The sequence below is a fragment of the Nestor notabilis genome, unplaced genomic scaffold (assembly GCF_000696875.1).
Source record: "Nestor notabilis isolate BGI_N333 unplaced genomic scaffold, ASM69687v1 scaffold17907, whole genome shotgun sequence".
Classification (NCBI taxonomy): Eukaryota; Metazoa; Chordata; class Aves; order Psittaciformes; family Psittacidae; genus Nestor; species Nestor notabilis.
The window spans coordinates 29,441-51,620 of NW_009937994.1; the positions used below are offsets into that span (position 1 = coordinate 29,441).

At 43.8% G+C, this 22,180-nt stretch overlaps 1 protein-coding gene across 1 annotated transcript in view; it reads right to left on the minus strand.

The window, feature by feature from the left end:
- The window catches only part of SEC31A (SEC31 homolog A (S. cerevisiae)), a 42,744-nt gene extending 21,174 nt beyond the window's left edge, over positions 1-21,570 (minus strand). Inside the window, 16 exon segments of the mRNA XM_010019107.1 lie at positions 239-365; positions 2,278-2,456; positions 3,088-3,163; positions 4,886-4,963; positions 5,759-5,809; positions 8,137-8,211; positions 8,795-9,031; positions 10,172-10,324; positions 10,511-10,672; positions 11,908-12,007; positions 12,816-12,958; positions 14,955-15,095; positions 16,486-16,581; positions 17,878-18,076; positions 20,854-20,977; positions 21,492-21,570. Of these exon segments, the coding sequence (XP_010017409.1) occupies positions 239-365; positions 2,278-2,456; positions 3,088-3,163; positions 4,886-4,963; positions 5,759-5,809; positions 8,137-8,211; positions 8,795-9,031; positions 10,172-10,324; positions 10,511-10,672; positions 11,908-12,007; positions 12,816-12,958; positions 14,955-15,095; positions 16,486-16,581; positions 17,878-18,076; positions 20,854-20,977; positions 21,492-21,570 (2,020 nt within the window).
- Between the last annotated feature and the right edge of the window lie 610 nt (positions 21,571-22,180).

Below are 22,180 nucleotides of genomic sequence, written 5' to 3' on the forward strand. Positions count from 1 at the left end.
ATGCCCGGACACAGCTACATGCAAGGGACTGGGGTCTGTGCCCAGACAATCAGGGAACATACTGGGAACACAGCACCCCAGAGGTTCCTCTCCTCCTCTGCAACAGGACCAAAGAACTGTACTATCCATCAAACAAGCTATTGAGGCATTACAATAGCTTACTTGAAGGAAAACTGTGGCAAAGTGTAGTTTTGCTATAAGTGGAATAAGTGACATCCAGTCTGTAAAGTATTCTTACCACAAAGGGCTGCAAACTCATCTGGCCTGGCATAAGTGAGCACAGCAGCCAAAGCCTCTCTCCAATTCTGCAGATCACAAGACTGCACAATCTCTTTCCAGTTCTTCATTACCACTGCAGTGATGAGCTAGACCAGGAGAGAAACCACAGTTAAGGTTCTGGTAGGATTTGCTTTGAGTTTTTTTTAGTATACAGTGTAATATGTATCTATTCAAGTGTATTTATCCCCACTGTATCCAGGGTCACAGCAGATACTGCACTACAATTCAACAGCCACATAAGCGTATATTTTACTACAAAAGGGTATCAGTGAAAATCACAAAACAAGCTCGGATAACAGACAGGTCAATTATTCTTGCTACAAAAATATCCAAAAAAAGAACGCACAAATCTCTGCAAGCTGAGTTTACTGCAGATAGCTTTCAGCACTGTCTTTGCAGACAATGGTAACATATCCAGTATTTAGCTACAAATCTTGCCCAGCAAGCCGTATAATTTTGTTTGTCAAACTGCTTTATTCAGCTTTCAGTTCTTGGCTTCAGGCTGACCAGTGAGGGGCAGTGGAGAAGGCTGCTTGAAAAGAAGCAGCAACTTGGCAGCATTACCAGCCTGAGCTGTCTGCAGTATCCCTACCCTGTCCACACACACACAGACAGGCTGCCTGTCCACAGGCTCTCAGAATGAAATTCCAATTTCTTCTGTCTCAAACTCTGCCTCCAGTTATTTTGCTTCAGACAAAAGACAGACTTGGCAGCTGCGCTGCTATTTAGTGAACGGAGCCCTTCTCATGCCAAGACTTCAAGCTCAGAACACAGTTGAACAATCATTAGTGTGCAATGTGGGACCAGAAAAGAAAAAAACACACCTGAACAACAAATGCAAGATCCTAACTACAAGTTCAACCCTCACTTATTAGCACAGGCACAGATAACTGGTCAGCTTTCCATAAAAATACCTTTTCCCAGAGGATGAACTACAGTCAAGGAATTACCCATGCACAAAAAAGTTTTCCTTTCTCTGATTAGGCCAGAGACAGGAAAGGAGCGGGGGAAGAAATCCTGCAGTCTTACTACTTCAGACTTTCCTCTTTTCACTTGTCCACTACTGGGAATGTGAACTGTTCCTATCTCAAACTGGATCACAGGCAATGACCAGCAAAATCCCACTTACAGACCCCAGCCTGTGGTGCTGCATGCCCTAATTGCCCAAGTGACTGTGCTTTGCAGCCTTCAGCCCTGCTCCAGGGAAGCACTTAAGCACATGCCCATTTTACAAGCTGCTTCCTGCTACTGTATAAAACATCCTTCTTTGACAATGGACTGCTAAAAAGTAACCATGAGCAACTTTCTCCCCTCCTCTAAAAGCGGCCATCCTTGCCAAACTATTGTCCTTTTAAGTGCTCTTGTATGGATGCTTCTTCTGTTTCATCCCCCTGTTGCTACTTTCTCACCTTAGTAAAGAAGAAAAGACTTGAACAAGCAGCATCAGCAATCCTAGCATTGCAAGAAGCTGAAAATAATAACAACCAGCTGGCCATAACTCACTGTCTCCTAGACAAAAGGTTACTGACCTGCCCTGGGCATACTTTGCTCTCTTCTGCGCATGCAGTGAAATGAAGCATCTGCAAAATGTGTTAAGACTAATCACAGGCAGAAATCAACATAATGTTGCTGGCACTGAATATGGGTCATGTGTGACTTATGAAAAATGGGACAACACAAGAGACTGAAATGTGTGCTGCCTAAGATAATCATCGGTAGCAGTGAGAATCTACTAGTGTATATGCAACTCAGAGACACCAGAGACAAGGTAAAGAATACTCATCTGGTGTATTGATATCCAGGTAGTGTACTTCTCTCCTTATCAATGCATTAAAAACAAGTAACAGAAATCCTTTTGCTCTGAAATCTTGTGGATGACTTGAACACTTACTAGCTTCTCACAGAAAAAACCCATGAAATCACAAGAAAACTTTTAAGGAGAAAAAGGGAGTTGCCAAAGGCCAACGTGCATGTTGTTTCTTAACTGAAAAAACATACCCTGGTAATTTTGCTCTGCATCTTAGCAAAGTACTTTTCCTGTGTCCTAGAAAGCAGCTCTTGTCCGCCTGCGATGGCCAAGATAATGGCGTCAGCCATACGGTTATCGTGCAAGCAGAGATCTACCGCACTCTCAAAGTTACCCGTCAGCAAAGCCTGAGTAATCAAACCGTCCACATCTGCAATGAGAGGAGTGCATTTTCAAAAGATGGCACAGCAGTCACTAAAGCATGCAACGGCACGTGATTTTGTTCAAATGTACAACACTCTGCAAAGTTCTCTGCAAACCAGTCTGCTCCAGGCAGGTACTTACAGGGATGCTCAAGTTCATCTCTAGTCTCAAATACTCTATGGTCACAGCCACATCAGGTGGGGCGCTGTCAAGCATCACTTACCTGCTGCAGAGCAAGACGCTAGAGGTCTAAATGATCTCTGAAACAACTACCCTGCATACAGTGCCAGAAACAAGCCTAGATAGGGATCAATGGCTTCTGTGTGTTATTCAAGAACCCCTGCGAACTTCTGCTCAGTGATGTTAGCTCTTCATTCCTGATGAGGTGTGTGTCCCTTCATATCATAAATCACTCAGAATAGCTGCACTTCAATTATGGGATGTACAAGTACTTCCTTCCCTTCCCTAAAGAAGCTGTATTTTCATGTGCCTTGAAACTGCTGTGAAATGAATGGAAAGTCATGATAATCCTTCACAATCTGTGTAAAAATCACCTTCTCACTGGAACACCAGTATCAACACCAGTATTTATAAATATCAGCACCTACAGCGAAATCAATATCAAGGGGTTTTTTTACCTCCACTAACAGAGATGTTAAATGTTGTCTTTGCAGTTCCCAAATCTTCAGTTTCTTGTTTATGGTCCTTCACCCTCTAAGAGAAAGGAAATACATAATTTTGAGATTATGTAAACACTTAGAATATATACACACATCTAAAAACATACTAATCTTGCATTACAAGTAAAAGATACACCTTCACATTACCAGTCACCTAAGAGATCATTAATTTAGAAGGGAAGAGTATCCCTGTCACTGTTTCAGCACAGGGATAATCAACTTCCCCATGTGCCTCCATAAAGTCACACTGGGATACACTGGGAAAGGCCTGGGCTTATCAAAGCCCAGGGAAAGGCCTGGGCTTATCGAAGGACCTCCATTATAAAATATCCTGAGAATATCCTGCTTATATCAGTGAAATTGTACTTCAGGTGCTGAACAACAAGTACACAGTTGACAAAGAACAGGCGTTTGGGATGGGGAGATAAGTCTGAAACAAGCTTTATGCTTTGCTTATGAAAGGAGGCAGCATCTGGAAAATTATTTTGCTGTCAGATAACATGTGATGTGTGTTTGGTATGAGTTGAGAGCATGTTTATCACAGGAATAATGTCCCCATCCAGTTACTTTATGTGTGTGACAGCACTCCCCAATGCATCAGTGGTGGCTTCAGGCCAATCTCACAAATATTTACCACCCATGCTTATAGGCTGATGTCATGTTTGGATGTGAATGCTCTCCTAGTGCTCTCCTAGAAGAGACGTTTGTTGTGAGAGATCTAACATCTTCAAGACTGCATACAGCAAAATCCTTATGCAGTCAGATGCATGTGTCTGACACTACAGATTCTAATGAATTAACAGGCAATCAAGCACCTAAGCCTAAGGCAGCACTATTTTGGTATCCTTAACAGACTGTTATATGAACAAGTGCATATATGCATGAGCCATAAACCACTAACCTCATCTTCACAGACAAGCAGACAACCGCAGACAAGCACTAAGTACAGATTTGAGCACAGAGAATATGGGTAGTTTTGGGCTAACAGCTCAAATTCTAACTAAGAGGAAACTGAGGGAATGGGGAAGAATCAAGCTGGCCTGTTCACAGTGATTCTGGTATTTTCAGTGCTCACACGGCAAAGGCTGTGTCCTTAGTTACAATTATAGACTTTTCCCTGTATTTAAAACAGAGGGCTGAAAACAATGCTGCCAAAATGGACAGAAATGAACAAAAGCTGTAGGATCCCAAGGTAGACCTGGTGGAGCACAAACTGCCTGTGATGAGTGTGTCCGAACTGTTGCAACAGACATTCATAAGGCAGCTAGCTACCAAAGCCTCGATGCACCACACAACTGCATCTCTGCAAAGCGTTATACCTAGTAACAGAGCACTAATAAGCTGACAGCTTGACAGTAATAAACCAGAAAAGAATGGGAAAAGGGAGGGGGGGAGAAAAGAAGAAAGAAAAAAGGAAAAGGAATGCATTAGAGTTGTGGCAGCAGACCATTCAATATGTGTTAGGGAAATGTCAGAGTGAAAAATATGTCAGAATAAAGTCCTTGAGTCTGATGCCAACTGGACTATTAGAAAAATAGCTTGTTCTCCATTGCCATCAAAATCTATTTGCATGATAGCTGATGCTGATGAGAAAAATGTCAAGCAACTTAACAAAAGCCCATGTTTTACTCATTCTGAATAACTTCTTGTACTTCCACATATCCTCAGCACTAGGAAAAACCAACAAAATGCTCTTAGTAATAACAAAGTAAATACACAGGAAGTCAACATGGTTAGTTTAGAGGGCGACAGATACCTCTCCCAAGAACTGCTCCTCTGCAGCCTGGCCTTCACCTCGCTCGTTTGGCACAGATTCATCAGATTCTGCAGGAGCCTTCAGCAGAGAGAAGATGCCATAAAACCAAAAAAGCCAGCAAAAGAGGAAGACATACTCTGCACTGCAGAGTATAGCCACTTTCCCACCAACAACAGCCAGAAACAGACTGCTAATCGCTTAAAGGCATTGGCAATATATACTTGAGAAGAACAAACACAGTAGAGGCCCTCCATTTCCTTACTCTTTTGCATCATATAGTACTTAGTGCTGTTTTCATCTTAGCTGCCTGAAAACATGCAGCAAAACTTTTCTTTCCCATTAGGCAGCTATAGATGACATCTGAAACACCTATGACACAAAAGCAATGCAGGCTCCTCTTTGTAGACTCAGGCCACTGCAATTACAATGGGCAACTGCTGAACTGTATTTATTACTCTTTCAGGGAAGTGTTATGGGACCACACTCTCAGTCCTGCTTTTGTGAGAGCCTGGGGAAGGTGCTGCTCTTGAAATCAGCTGCCAGTCAGCAAAGCTCTGCCCTACCTCTCAGGCATTGCAAAACATCACAGTGCGCAAGAAACAGGCAGCAAAAAGTAAAGGTGGAGGGACATCACTGAGATCCTGAACTAAAACCTGTGACTGAGAGCCCTTTGTTGGGAAAGGCATTTTAGTACAAAAAAGTGGTTGTTTTTATAAGTACCTTCATCCTACTGAACGTAGGAACTTGTCATATGCTGGGTTATTTGTGACTTACTTTGGAAAAGCTACCAACTGGAAAGCAAAATTATTCTTACTTTGCACATTACCATGGCATTATAAAACTAAGCACAGAGTGGTACACGTGTTTGCTTACCTCTCCCAAATCACCATCTGCAAGACCCTCTTCATTAAGAGTGGATGTAATCTAGAAAACAACCAAGATTTAAGTAGTGCTCTTTTATTTTAGAAAGGCAGACCACTCACTGATCTGTCAGATTGCAAAATTGGCACTTATAGCTAGTATGTTGCTTATAGAACACTTAATGTGAAACAAGAGCTATTTCCTTTCCAAGACTGGCAATGGATTTACTGCTAAGCCCTCTGTATCCCAAGCTCTGATGGGAACAACAGCTGCTCTATGCCTTTAAACCTTTAACTGTTAAGTCAAGGGCCTCAAACCTCACTAGAGCTGCTGGAAATCACAGTAATAAACATAATACCAGAGCATGCAGGACAAAACCCTCTGACTACTCTGGTCAGGGAAAATGAAGTGGTGGTAATTCTTGTGGAGCAGAGAGCCTGTCAGGAAGCTGTAGTTTCAAACACAGCAGGCATATACTTGTGAGCTAGGAATCTCCAGGTACAGAAGACTTGAAATGCTCAGCTTTAATACTTTGCAAAGCAAATCGTGACTCCAGATTCACTTAGGGCCCTCAAAACCACCAATTTAATGGTGTTTTGTATGGAGTTTAGAATACATGCAGAAAATACATTAATTTGGCACCTGGGAGCCTGGGTTTCCTAATGCTGCTTGTGTTATCTACTGCTTTTAGTATTCCAGGCTTTATTTTACCCTTGTAGCCTGGTTCTGGTTTAGTTGTGGTTTAGTGAGTTTATCATTTGGGTACCAAATTTTCAGACAAGTTGTCCTGTATTGTTTCTTGACACTAAAAACATGGATTTAAACTTCAATATTGAATTATTTGTTAAGAAACAGCTACATGAAAACATGGCCTTGCAGCTCCCCTCATCTGTTCCTCAAACATGGAAATAATGGGGTAGGCCCAGCATTTCTGCCCAAAGAAGTGGCAAACGCTCCATCCCTGGCAGTGTTCAAGGCCAGGTTGGACAGAGCCTTGGGTGACATGGTCTAGAGTGAGGTGACCCTGCCCATGGCAGGGGGTTGGAACTAGATAATCATAAGGTCCTTTCCAACCCAAACCATTCTGTGATTCTATGATTTTCCCAGCTTCTCCCCATGTACAAGGCATATCAAACCCAGACAAGAGTAGCAGTGGGCTCCATGAAGCAGCTCTGCAGGACCACCACTAAATTTCAACTGGACTTTCTAACTGGGATCTGCTTTTCAAAACCAGGATTTCCCTTGCTGTGCTTGCCTCTGAGTCTGGCAACAAAAATCTAGAACCTGAGGACAGTCTCTTAGCAAAACCACAATTTTTACTTCTGTCACTGTAATAGGTTTGCCCTGGAGGCCATTTAATGCATAATAACAAATACATTCCTACAAAGCCAGCCTTTGAAAATAAAACTATAGTTTAATACAATGAAAATGAGTCAAACATTCAAATTCACTGAATCAGCACTGAAGAAATACTAGGCAGTTCCTAGGTACAGCACAGAAAGCAACAAAGAGCCAAAATGCACAGCAGGTATCCCCCTGTAACACTGAGATAAGAACCTTCTTCCAACTTGGACAAAAGCTCTGGACTTAAAATGTGCAAGTTGCTTCCCAATAATCCAAATTTTGCCTTTCCAAATGTTTGATCCCCTCCCCCCCCCCCAAAAAAATGAATGGTGTCCCCCACAAGAAAAGGACTATTCTGGGTTCCCCAAGGTAGTTAAGGAAACCCTGAAAACTGCTGGCAGAAAGGCTAAACCCAGATCAGCTTTGACGATGCCACAGTAGAAAGATGACACATAGCAAAATTACATGAATATCCTGAACCAGCACATATCAAAGCTTCTTGATGGGTGAGAATTTCAGATCAACACTGGACAGTCAAATGCAGACATGCCTCTGAAGTCTGTTGCCTGCTTTGAAATTTTCATTAAACATCCACACTGCAAGAGTACATAGCTAATAAGAAAATCCCAACCAAGCAAACTGCTTGCTGTAAGAATTCTGAAGTTATTCACAAGTGGCTTATCGAGATAAAGTTTGAAGAGCAGAGGAAGATTTCTAGCATCCTAAGGAACAAAGGAATTCCTTAAATAACAGAACTATTCAAGTCAGCCATGCTCAAACAGAGGCTTCAGCACCACGGTTAACAGTTGTATTATGGCTATTAGGAGAGCTGCAGCACTGACAGCTACCATCTGCTGGGAAACACTGAGAATGATGTTGTATAAAAGTGTTTACTGTATTGAATAGCCTGTGGATATACTGCTAATTACTTTTCCAGTCTCAAGCAAATGAGTACTTCAACCATACATCAACATTTTAGGCTGTACTCTGTGGATACACCCCTCAGTAAGGCATTTAACACAAGCACAGCTTCCAGAGACACTTACCTTTTTCCTCAGATCATCTTTCCTGTATCCCAAGAGCTCAAGATATTTAACACGTGAATCTTCTTCAAAGTTCACCTTTAAAAAAAAGAAAGTTAAAGAATATATTGCAATTCACAATTTTTCCATTTTCTCCCTCACTGGCTCTTTACTTAACTGGCATGAATTACCCAGTGAGAGCTAATCACTGTGGAGACTGTATAATAGAACTGAAAAGGTTTACAGTGACTTTGGCACCCAAGCAGGTAGGCAAGGGTTCGATCTGGTTTTTGAGGGTAAACAATCTGCTTTATCTGCTTCACTTCAAAACCTCTAAATGTTCACAGTGAGCAGTGAAAAGCACATCTAAAGTTGTCCTAAAGTTTTATCCCTTCTCACCATCTCCCTGTACAAACATGTAGTGATGTGGGATGTCAAAAACCACAGGATACTTCCCCTCACTCCTTGGCTTCTGCCAAGATTTCTCATGAACCCCATAAATAGCCCTGACCCTGAGGACCCTCTCTCCTCTGATGGGCCACTTCCAATTACAAGGTTTATGGGCACTATTCCCACAGCCTACACTTCTGGTTCCCAGCACCTCTTCTGCTAAAACATTGTATTGAGCAGAAGGAGCCACTTCTGCACTGGCTTTCTCGTGGGGAACTCATGAACCTCTTACCTTTAAGAAGGCCCACACGTTCTTCTCAAAGTCAGCCTGGGCCATGTCTATTTTCTTCTGGCAGTAGCTGACAAAGCCTTCACACTGCACAGCCTCCTGCAGCTGGTTTGAGCGGGCCAGGAACTCCTTCTCTGTAACAACCTGGCTCACGTAGACATGGTGACGCTGCTGCTGCTGCTCGATGCCTGGCTGCTGCTGAATCTTGGCATTCTCAAATGTAACCAGCTTGCCTCCAAACTGGAATTGAGGTACACATGCAGTATGTAAAATACAGGGGGGTTGGAACTAGATGATCCTAAGGTCCTTTCCAACCCTAACCATTCTATGATTAAGTATACACTCAAGAGTTCACCAGTTAAAAGCCTACTTAGAGATGGACAGTAAGTTGTGTCATCATTTGGAGAGAAGTAAAATCAACAGAAGAAAAAAAAAAAATCAGAAGGGGCTTATAGTATTAATTCATTCTATAACTCAAAGTTAATTTACACAGGTCAGTCCAATAAATGACAACGTCACCATGGTAAAAAGCTTAGCCACAAAAAAGACTAACAGCTAGCTCCTGGAAAACTAGGACAAGTAAGGGAATAAGCACCATTACCAAAATGACACATCAGTCAGTGGCTAAGCAACATCACTTCTCTTTGATGGAAGAAAATTGCATTTAGTTTGTGCATCAGATTGTGAATAAGCAGACACAGGATGCTGAAAATTGAAAAGTATTTTGTCAAAGAAATCCATTTCCAGTGGACAGGCTAAAATCTTCTGGAGATGCCTAAGAAATGGTCTGTAGGTCTAGAAAATAAGATAGAGGTGGAGCCAAAGAGCAGATCAGTTTGCTCTCACAAAAACCAGCAACTTGCCACTCTCTCACTTAGCTCCTGTGCAAGTCAACCAGCTATGGAAGAGCCCAGCTGTGTACTGCTATGGGGACATACTCCTGCTACCTAGATCTGAGCTAACCCGAGTATTCTCCATCACACTGACTCACACGATAGCTTCAAACTCCACTCAAGCCTCAGATACTTGCTCAGTTTGGTCCTGTTCTCCCCTCCCAATGTATATTTGTTAACTCCAAAGCAAGCACTGCACATAAATAAAAGCAAAGCCCTAATTCCAAAACAGAAACAAGTGCCTGCTGGCAACACACCACCACCTCATTTCTCTTTCCCCAAGCATTTCCGTCACACTTTTGCTGGATTGCTGTCCCAAAAGCCCTGTCTGGAAGGTGCCACAAACACATTTCCTCACAACAACTAACACAGGAATTTCTCCCAAGGCGGAGCACATTGTTGAACTCCCTGCTTCCTAAAGCGCTTTGCAGATGCCACCACCACCTCCCTGCCTGGCCAACCATGCCCAGCTTTCTCTCCTGCTTACCGAAAACGATGCTCCCACAGGACGCCGGATCCATTTGGGTGGTTTCTTTAGGGGCAGAACAACACTCTTCGGGGCCACCTGCTGGGGAAGCTGCAAGGGTGGGAGTGGTTGTCCCGTACCAAATGGATCAAGGTTCCCAAAAGATGATGAAAGCTTCAATAGCAAAAAGGGGGAAAAAAAACCCAAGTGACATATCTCTAATAAACTAAACAAAAGTATTCGCACCAGGTTGGTAGTCCTGCAAGCAGGGCTGCAGACAGTCACAGAATACTCCCCACAAGCCCATGTTTTGTTTCCTACTCTTTCTGTCCATATTCTTAGCTAAATATATCTTGGTACCTGGTCAACTTGTTTCTGCCTCAAGCCATCTGTGTTGCCTCCCATGATGGAGTAAATACTGATCCATCCATCGAAAGAAGCTGCAGACAAGACAGCGGGGTTCCTGGGACACCACTGGATATCAAAGCACCACTGTGTGTTCGTGGGCAACTCATACAGCACCTGGGCAGCAAAAACAAGTCCAACAAATCAGGTCTTTTATGGAGCACCATGTCCAACAGCAACAAGTCTTCTGCCTGCCCCAAGACTGGTATGCTCTTCTTGCTCCCAGCAGCCTCCACATCACGATACACACTAACAGTGGGAAAACCATGACAACTGCCAAACAGGAGGTTAAAACACACCACTACTTAATTACCTTCTCCTCCCACTAAATCTTCTGTTTAATCCACACAGTACAAACTATGCAGGCAGGGTATGTCTGTGTTGTCCCACTGCAATCTGTGAACTGCTGCTGATATTTATCCTATCTTGTTCAGAGCTAGTCTGGGTATCTCTACACACTACAGAGAGGCATGTCCAGGCTCCAAAGTAAGTCTGTTCTTGCAGGAAATAGGAAAAGTTAAAACTTGCGTTCTGGGCAGACAGCTTCTGCTGCCCTGGAGCAGACAAGCCCACCAATACAGCAGACATTTAATCATAAACTAGGAGAACGAGCAAAATGCTAACTGCCCTGCTATGTCCCAGGAAAGTAGGTTTTATTTTTAACAAAAATATGTATCATGATTCATCCACTTGTAAAGCCTTCCCAACAGCAGAGCATCCAGCTCCGATAACTCATTTACCACCCCACAGCTTTTTCACTTTTGGGCCTGTGTCTGCAGTTTAGAAACACTTCTCATTCTGTCCCCCAGGATTATTGCCCACTGCAGACAAGGTGCTCTCCAGTGTGTCCCAAACCCTCAAGGGGCAAACACTCAGGTTGTCTGAAAAAAAGATCCCTTTTGAAAGGCATCCCCAGGCCCAAAAGGGCAGGGTGGGTACACATTGAAGTAGCTTTCACTGATCTGCCACTATTACCCCTGTGGTCTGGTAGAAGTTCTTATACTTACAGAAGGAAAAAGGCAACTGCAACAGTAAATCAGCCACATCAGGCCCAAACCAAAAGAGTATGAAGCAAATACTTAGTGTAAGTGAGGCCATTTCTACCCCTTATAATGAGCAGGGACCTCAGGAGAGAAGCAGGAAGGACAATGTAATATTGAAATACTAGGAAGGAATCCTGCACCACCAGGATAAGCTCAGAAGGCACATTTACCAAGCACAGGTACACAGGATATGGAGAAACATCCCACAGAAGCATCATCCCTAGGAATGTAAGCACACTGATGCTACTTTGCACATGCTATTGTACCACCTCTGAACAACGATTTTTTCTAATGGTGTGTGTACAATACCTCGCCTGTGTTAGGATTGGAGCAGAGAATTTTAGCATCCTTCCCACAGCTAAGCAGCAGCTCTGAATCTGCCATACTCCAAGCAATGGCCAGTATACCCCTGCATGAAAAGTTACAACCAAAACCAGTTTAATGTAAACACAAAATGGTGATAAGTGTATTTATAAGTGAAGTTTCTACATTAGCTGAGCATTTCACCTGAAAATACCCTCCCCATTCCTTCCTTTTACAGGTCAAGTTCTTTAGTGTTATCAGCACTTTATTTATTGAAATAGATGCTTTCTATTTTCTGCATAAAGAGGTATAAAGGTGCAGTCACTGAATCTGAAAATTAAATGCAACAGTCATACAGGAGAACCTGGACATCAGTGTAACAAAATGGTTTGTTTGCCTCCAGTACCATTAACATACAGAGTGTAAACCTGTAGGTAAGGTTGGTGAGTACAAAGTTTGTCAGCTGCTTTTTATTAGCAGGAAGTTCAAGTCAGCAGAACCACTGGCAGCAGTTTTGGTAGAAGTTGCAAGATCTATTGCTGTTCTCTCTCCTTAAGTGTTGGTTTGGGGCAATAAAGAAAGTTTCACTAACAATTGAGGAGGATTGAACAAAATCTTTCCTTTTACCTAAATTTAAGGCATTTAGAAATAAACTAGCAACTTCAGTGTTTCAGCAGGATGGTTTTTTTTTGTATTCTGGGGCCTGTTCCCCTAACTAAACCAGCAGGCCCCCAAAAGACAAGCCTTTCAGGGCACAGGACTGGCTAGTCAGCAAGCCAGCATGTAACAGTGCTGCTGCTGGAATCACTGTCTCCAAGTGAGTCTTCATAGGGGACTGAGCAAGAAGCGAGATGTACAAACTGGTATGCAATCACCAAACACCGTGAAGCAGCAGGCTACGTAAGCCTCATTACCTTGAATGGCTTTCTAGAACACGAAGTGGTGAGGAGGCAAATCTTAGGTCCCACATCTGAATCACAGGCATCTTGTCATCCTCCGAAGCCAAAACCATCTGGGTAGCAACATCGGGGTGCCACGCCAGGCCTGAGCAGTGCATCTGAGGGACAACATTGTGCCACACCATAAAATAACTAAGCAGCACTAAAGGACAACAGACAACTAGCCTAAATATGTCTACGTGCATGGTAAAACAAAGAAATTTGCAGCTGCTGCTAGGCATTACTTCTGATTGCATGTATCTTATGATACTCTCCTTGTTTTCATGGGTGAGGAGATTTCTAGTTAGTTTCCCAAGGTCCTCTCAAAGAAGTGACTTTGTGCTTTCTTGTACACAGTCCTGTTTCAATGTAAGAAAACCACACAGCCTTCTGTACAAACCTTTTCCTCTAATATTTGAATGGATATTTCAATAAAAGCCATTATTAGGCAGAAGTTATTGTCATGTGAATATTGTATCACTAGAATACAATCATATGATGAAGACAGCCTACTGTACTACTGTTATGTTAGGCAACAAATACATAAAACAGAGTTACACAGCTTATCAGAGTGTGACTGCAGTGACCAAGCAGCTACTCAGGAGCACCCATTTGTAAATTCCATTCTGAACTCTTGCTGCATCTTCCAAGTTTGTTACAGCAACATTCCATTTAAAAATATACAGAATTACAGAAACCTGTCACTCTCCACAAGTACATCAGGATCTTTCTTACATTTACACTACCTAAGGAGCATACATGATGGTTGTAACTATACGAGGCAGAGCAGTCCCCTGTAACCCACTCAACAGCAACACTCCTCTGTGGCCACAGACCCTGCCCTCTCCAAGCTCGGCTGCAGCCTCCTTTCATTTCTGCATCTAGACCAGCAGCAGCACAGGCCCCAGCTCCGCCAGCACCCTGCCAGGGCTCAGCCCTTGTGCTTAGACCACCCATGAGACTAAGGAGGAAGCCCTCTCTGCCCAAGCACTAAGCCATGACATCACCTCCTCTGCAAAACTAAATGTGCTTACCCAGAGCACATCAGCCACAACCTCACCTCTCCAGCACATAAAACATGCGATTTCTGACTAGCTGAATAAAAATCTTTCTGTGGTAACCCCAAACAGATCAGCAACGGCATTCTCCAAATCCATTCTCCTGTTGGAATTGCTTCAACAGGAAATCAAAGTGCCTCGCTTCAATCTACATCTGCCTATTTTTGTTTTTTGGGCAGAGAAGAGATTCAGGGCAGCCCTGAGGAAAAGGACTTGGGGGTGGTGGTTGATAGGAAGCTTGGCATGAGCCATCAGTGTGTCCTTGCAGCCCAGAAAGCCAACCATGTCCTGGGCTGCATCAGAAGAAGCGTGACCAGCAGGTCAAAGGAAGTGATCCTGCCCCTCTACTCTGCTCTTGTGAGACCTCACTTGGAGTACTGTGCACAGTTCTAGTGTCCTCAACATAAAAAGGACATGGAGCTGCTGGAGCAAGTCCAGAGGAGGGCCACGAGGATGATAAGAGGACTGGAGCACCTCCTGTATGAAGACAGGCTGAGAAAGTTGGGGCTGTTCAGCCTGGAAAAGAGAAAGCTGCGTGGAGACCTCATAGCAGCCTTCCAGTATCTGAAGGGGGCCTAGAAGGATGCTGGGGAGGGACTCTTCATCAGGGACTGTAGTGGCAGGACAAGGGGTAATGGGTTTAAACTTAAACAGGGGAAGTTTAGATTAGATATAAGGAAGTTCTTCACAGTGAGGGTAGTGAGGCACTGGAATGGGTTGTGAATGCTCCAACCCTGGCAGTGTTCAAGGCCAGGTTGGACAGAGCCTTGGGTGACATAGTTTAATGTGTGGTGTCCCTGCTCATGGCGGGGGGGTTGGAACTAGATGATCTTAAGGCCCTTTCCAACCCCAACTATTCTATGATTCTATGAAATTACTGACAAACCCTCTGCACATCCACAGCCTTTTAAAAGAAAGCATTAGATACTTACTACATCATATAAAACCGGGCCACACACCAGTATCTTTAGGTGATGCAAGAAGGGATGCTATGACCTGTCCCCACACGCCACACCTCTCCAAAAGCACCCATGCAGCTGTGCAAGAGCCAACTCACCCGGTTACTGTGGTCACTGACTTTGATGATGGGTTCGTTCTTCCTGAGGTCCCACACGGTAGCTCGGCCACTAGGGCTGGCGGATGCCAGGATGTGCTGGACTTGCCTGTTCCAGGCAATGCAGCTGATGTCCTCGAGAGGCTGTGCACACACAAAACAGCCTATCACAACCTCTCCAAATCCAAGACTCAAAGCCTGTTATTTTCAGGACTTTGCTAAAGGACAAATCTGCAGGGAGACTCATCCCAAGTACTGCATGTGTTCTGGTTTTCTATGTACACATGCTATAGAAGAACACCTGAAATCCCCAATTTATAAGCTGCTAGTATTTCTCTAATATCTGCATTTTCAGCTTTACAATATGACACATTAGTCATTTAAAGAAGACTAAGCACAACTGCCTTGAAGACCAGCAAATTACTCCATGGAAGTATATCCAGATACATGAATTGTCCTTTTGCCCTGTATTAGGATTTGACTTAAAAAAAACCCACAAAATTCTTCCAAGCAATCATATTTATTTTTGTTATTCTTCCCCCTAACTGCTTATTTTTACTCCAAGAATTAAAAGCAATGTTAACCTGGCCCTTGTTGCACTATTATTTCCAGCTGTCATTATGCACATGGACTAAAAGATATCCTAGCCTAAAAAATTACTTTAAGACATAAAAAATCCTATACAGGGATGTTTAACTGAGATGAGTATCCTCCAAAATGCCCACATGCTAATAAATAACTCAGACTAAAGAAAGTTTCCGAACCCATAGAGTTTAAAGCGAAAATCTTTAAACTGAAGATTACTTCTCATCCCATTTCCCCACTTTGTTGTCTCCAAATTATCATGCAGTAATAAATCCATCTTCTAGTAACCATGAACTGCTTGTGCAATTTTTAACAGCTACAGAAGCATACATGCATTGAAAAAACCTACTCCCATTCTTCTATTGCCTTCACAAGGCACAAAGTACAAAAGGCTATTGTTTCCCTTAGACCTTCTATTAAGAGACATAGGCTGAACACTGTCCCTGAAGTCTAGCAATTAAACACTCCCTGCTAAACCTACTGCCTCATCTTCCAACTTCTCAGTAGCTGTTTTTTGTCTTCTTCCTATTTTCCTCAATCTGAACCTTCCTGACCTTCAGATTCATGCATGCAGTGAAACATGCTTTGAGTCACAGGCATGTCACAAGGAGACAAATAACTTAAACTCCACCAGCCTAATAAGCACATTACAAAATTTAAGTACCAGTAGAAGGCCTATTTTTGTTGGCCTTAGAGAAAGCCACTGGAGAACAACGTACAGGAACAGGAGAGATCTGTTGTACCACCCCTTAAAGTCTGCATCTAACATTGCCAGAAATGTAGCTCATGGTCAACTATAATTAACTTCTACCCAAAGTTAGACTTTGGAAAGCTCACCCCTATCTGAGACAGCTTTAAAACTGTAGGTTTCAATGAGCTCTCCACTTAAGTGAAATGCCTATTTTCCGTTAGCCTGCTCTGCAGTATTTAACAAATGCAAATCTGGTACCTGTGTCTTCACTCCTGGTGTCATTGGTGTGGCAAAATTGTTCAAGTCCCAGATATAGATTTCAGACTCATTAGCACCAGAGGCCACCAGATTAGTCTGTAAGACACATTAATAGACGTTAAGATTATTTTCAGCATCAGCTTTCACAGTCTTAGCTGCTAGGAGGCACCAGATCCTCAGGACTGTGCCAACTTCTCCTGTTGGCTCAGGATACAGCCTTTGGCTCACAGAGCATAAGCTCTGTGAAAAAAGCAAGTCTGCGATTGCAGGTAAAGCTGAGTAAATAAAAAAATCCATACACTGCACTAGACAGGCACGCCAAGACCAAAATTCCTGTTTTGTGGAGTGCTCCTTGTACTGCATAGCAAACACCAATAGGTAAGTGGAAAGCACTGACACTTCTGGGAGGGGGCAGATGAGGAAACAGTGCTGCAGCTATCAGAAAGCACCGCACAGCTTTACTCCAAGCAGAATATAACACGTGGGTCAGGCTGGAAGGAACGTAGCATTTGTACCTCCAGCAGTGGGCAGCACCCCTCCAACAGTGAGTGCAATCATTCAGAGCAGTCCTGCATCTGGGATGCAAAAGTCCAGGCAGGGTGACAGGAGCCAAAGGGCATTGAGAGCCCTTTGATCACATCCCGAGGGAGTCCTGACTTTGTAACAGGCAGAAAGGGAAAGGAATTGATTCAGAGAGGACACAATAAACACAGGGCGGCCTTGATGAAAGCAAGTCTGTAGGGACAGAAGTGCTATTTAGGAAACAAATTAAACTGAATTCTCGCACAGCTGGTAGGGATAAGGGAAAAACAACCTAATGTATCTAGAAGTAAACAAACACTCATTAGTGATGGAGGACAGCTTGTTGGTTTTGAGAGCTCTTCTGCTAGAGAGGACACAGTGCCATGTTTCCTTGTCTGTCTCCTCTTTACAAGTAACAATACTTACAGGCCTTGAAGATTGGCCCTACCCAACCTCTAAAGGAGAGACACAAAACTCCGATGTCACCAGAAACATGAGTGAGTGCATGTAAATACTTCCCATGCGTTGAGAGCAATATTGGCACATGGAAGCAAAAAAAAAAAAGGAGACTGGCTAAAAACACCAAGAGAAGACCACCTCTACTTTACACGTAAGCTGAGCTAAAGACCCACTAAATTGACAGTGAAACTGATGAGGGGAAGGAATGAACCAGACATCTTCAGCTCTTTCATTCCCCTTCCTGAAACACCTTTAACAGGAGAGGTTTTACGTGCTAAACACAGACACTCAAACATCAAATTCAGTTGATGCTTCTCAGGGAGGGGAAAAGGAAAGAAACATTTGAGGTTACAAGTTAAGATAGGTCATTCGTCTATGACGGTACGTGATGAAGAACAGCAGAAAACCAACCTGGAACATGTTGACATCAAGTGCTCTTACTGGTCCTGTGTGCTTGTCTTTCTGGGCAATTATTACTTCAGCCTCTCCAGCTATGATTTTGGCTGGGTCGTACAGAATGACATTTCCATTTTCACCCCCGGCAATCAGGACTCCAGAGACTGTCTCACCTGAGGTCATGTTATGTGGCCCCCAGATCAGCTTGTGGTACCTGTAAGACACAGAGGTCCCAGCATCTACAACTATCCACCACCAGCTCCACATACACTGATGCAACTCATTTTGCTCACCAGCTAGAACCTCCAGGCTGCTACTAATAGACAGAGCAGATATATCAGAGAAAAGCACTGTGGGCATTTCTCCTTAAGGATGAGTCTCTGTGCTTTCAACACTTTATCAGAAAGACCGTATGTCCCAATTCTGCTTGTTATCAAGACACAGGGTCATGACATGCACAACCAATAACCTGGTAACTGATAACACGTCTTATCTCCTGGCTGCAAAATCAGGTAAGTGCTCCCAATTGCACCATGATTTTGCGCTCAGCTTTGCGAAACAATATAGGTAATCGAAGTAAAGGGCTATAAGCCCATCAAAACACAGCCTGGACGTAAACCTCTGCTATTTGTAAGCGACTCTCACAAAGAGAGGAAAAAGGTGGAACTATAAACATTGCAAATCCTTTTCCGTGTCTGTGCTTCTCGATGTGTGTTTCATCTGCTGTACTGAAAGCTCAGCAAGCATTTTATTTGCATCAGATACACCTGTCTCTTCGACCACAATCTATTTTCCAGGCTAAATCAAGAGGAATTAAACATACTTCCAGAAATGAAGTATTTTCACACCACTGTGTCCAGCTTCAAATACCCACATTTCCTTCAACTCAATGAACTTGCTGCATAAGAAAAGAGCATTCCCGGGTATTCAGCCATGCAAAGGATGAACTACTTCTACGTAAAATGACACACTGTCACATATCAGCTCTTAGGCAAGCACAAAGCAAAACAACACACACTGGCAGGTGGCAAGGAGTTACTTCAGCATTCACTGTGTTATTATTAATTCTTCCTGTTATCTCTGGACAACTTTCAAGTAATTTCTTTAAATCACAGCAACTTCAGCATGACAAAATACATACTGCAGAAAGCTAGACAAAAAACATATGCTGGGTGAGAAATACTGTAACAGCCAAGTGCTTAGTCTCCCTCGTGCAGTGTTCAGATTACAGTGGGGGTTCACCAAAGAACAACGCTACAAACAGAAGTTGGCCTGTGATATCACACAGACCCTTCCCCTGAGAACAGTTTTATCCTTCTGCATGTAACTATGTAAGGTTATGAGAAACGGAGTGAGCAACAGGGCTGCCTGGGCACTAGTATTACACCTTACTTTCCTTGGAGAACAATTAACCAAGCTTGTTGCAGGATTTATCTTTTGTGGGTTTAATCATCTGGACATTTTCCTTTACTGCAAACCAAAATACAGCTAGCTGGGGCACTTCTTGTCACCTTTAATTTAAACAAATAAATAAATTGACCTCCTTTGTAATGTATTTTCATTCAGGGCAAAGTCAAACTCTTGTGTTGCTCTCCAAGAAAAGTACTTGCAAAGGAGCACTGCATCCTGGGTATAAGGAGTGGGTTTTGAAATCCCCTAAGCAAATGCCACATGCTGGGGCTGGAAAAATGCAGTCAGTTAAAACAAGGTAGAAAAATTTAGAAATTTAAAATCAAAAAGATCAAACACCTCCCCCTGCTCTCAGAGTCGGATGTGTTAACGTCAGCTTTGCCCACAGTGCAGGGCATTAAACATAGACTGTGGTTGTTTTGCTCAAGCTCCAAGTACTAAAACGCAAACAACATCCACAGGGAAAAAGTTAAAAAAGAAGGCCAAAACTGACACGGCACAAAGCCAGCAGCTCAGTGCCTTGTGCTTCCTCCTGCAAAAGCTACCACAACTGTATTTAGCCAAATCAGAGGGCATCCCTAAGCAGAGTCACGATCTTATTGCATAAAAAGGAACACAATTTCAACCACTCTCAAGTTTTTATAGGCAACACTCTAGAAACCCAGCAAACTGCATTTGGTCCAGAATTTTGGAAAACAATTGTAGGTCCTTAGGTCTTGAAGTTACAGCTTTAGAACGAATAATGAAGGCTCACATCTCATTAATTTCTACTCCTGTCAGAGACGGGGGAGATGGCAACTGCTTCTCTAGAAATGTCGGATTCTCACTTGAACATAACGGCAAAATGCTGTAATTGTCTGCACCTCCAGTCATGTTATTTCAGGTCACCAGATGAAAGAATGGTTATGCTGACACTGTATGAGAAAGTCGTGGACCCAATCCAAGGGCAATGAAAATTTTCACCTCCTTCTCTACCCACAGAAACATCCTGCACTCCCAGCTACATTGTTTCAGCTCACCCACTGGACCAGCCACCAGAGAGCTGCTACAAGTGCTGGGGAGATGGGAATTGGACACTATGACCCTAATATTCCGTTGACAAGCGCATGGTAAGGAATTAAGAGCTAAGTCAAGCTGCAGTCAGGCACTTGGCTTCCCAGCTGTGGGGTAATGTATGCTACTACACACACAACATGACTCGGTTTACAGGAATCTCCCTGAAATACCTAAAACAAACAGGACGGGGCAATATGAAAAGTTGTGACTGCGTTTTCAAAACTGCACATTTCCTTCTGTTCTCTGGAGAGTCCCAGAGGCTCCCCAAGATAAACAGCCTGCATGCATATCCAAACCTACCAGCATCAGATTGTTTAGGTTTATGTCAGAGCATGAGCTGCTTGCAACTCCTGAGTCCAAGCTGTTCCACAACATCTATGGCACCCACATGCCTTCTCCTTCAGCACTGAACTTCTGCTCATCTCCTTAACAACTGCAGATAAACCTCATGAAGTGGCCTTTCCACACGCACCATGTATAACAGTTCCACAGCCATTACTTTTCCCCTACAACCCTGCTGCTGACCTGTGAGAGGAGGAAAAGGTGGCACAGGACTTCATATCCAGCGAAGGGTCTGATAAGTCCAACTCGAAGATTTCTAGAGAAGCACTTGTACTGAAGGTTGCATCCAGCTGCTGAGCTGATGTACCTGCAAAGAAGCGTGCTTAGCAGTGAGAAAGCAACAACACACAAGAGTCTCTGCAAAAGCAACACAAGCATTGGCATAAAAACAAAGACTCTGGGACGGGGTCAGGTTTCTGGTTTTTAGATGTAGTTCTACATAACTCTCCTCCACGTGGTTCCCCCTTTGGTGGTTTCTTAAACAATAGGAACAGGAAAACGTTTGGGCAAGTGCCTCTCCCTCTCTGATATGCATAGAAAATGATCAAAGTTACAAGCAAGCAGCAAGGGACAACTAGCAATTAAGACTACTGTCACCTTGCCCTGGCAGAAGGAAGAGGATGCTTGCTGTCACTTGCAGTACACAAAGCACGTTTTCACGCACGGCACAACTGGATAACTCCACTAAAGGCACTGCACCATATACCCTGTTCCAGCCTTCAGGACATGAAGTAACTCTTACAACTTTCAGTCACTACCACTTCATGGCAGCCCCCACTTGCAGCCCGAGGCCTGCTAGCATGTGCTTCCCAGAAACTCACCGGTGGCCAGGTAAATGGGGTACTGCTGTGCAGGACTCCATGCCTGCATGGCAGTACGATCAATTTCCTTCAGCTTCATTTCACTAAAAAACAAAGAGAAGAAAGATAATGTTTAAATGGAGCATGGGGAGACTGCAGTGCCACAGATTCAGCAGTTGCATTAGGGCTTGGCAGAAGCAGCCAGGGTGCTCATTCTCCTAAGGATATCCCACAGATACCAAAAGCCATCCTCTCCAGAGCACCCCCAGGGAGAAGCAGAGTAATCATTCTCAATTGACACATAGAGGAAATCGACGGGTGCTAAACAGACCGTAACACAGGAAAAACCTGGGCGAAGCTTCAACTGCTCCAAAAAACCCCTTTTCTAGCAGCATCAAGGCACACACTGGGCACCATAGCGCAGCTTTCAGCCTGAACCCACGAAACAAACCCATCCTCGAGAAAACCCTTGCCGAGAAACCCCCCCGGGCCACCCAGCCGGATGGGAGGACGAAAAACGGTTCAACAGCCTCCATCGTCTCATTTATGGATATTTCCAACACCCCGGGGCTCCCCCTCGCCTCGGAAACACCGCGCACGGTCAGCGGGCACCGGCGCCACGTTTCCGACGGGAACAGAAGGAGAAAAGGTGGAAAACGCGGGTTCTCCCCCTCACCTCCGCGTCCCCAGCGCTCACCCGGCCCCGGCCC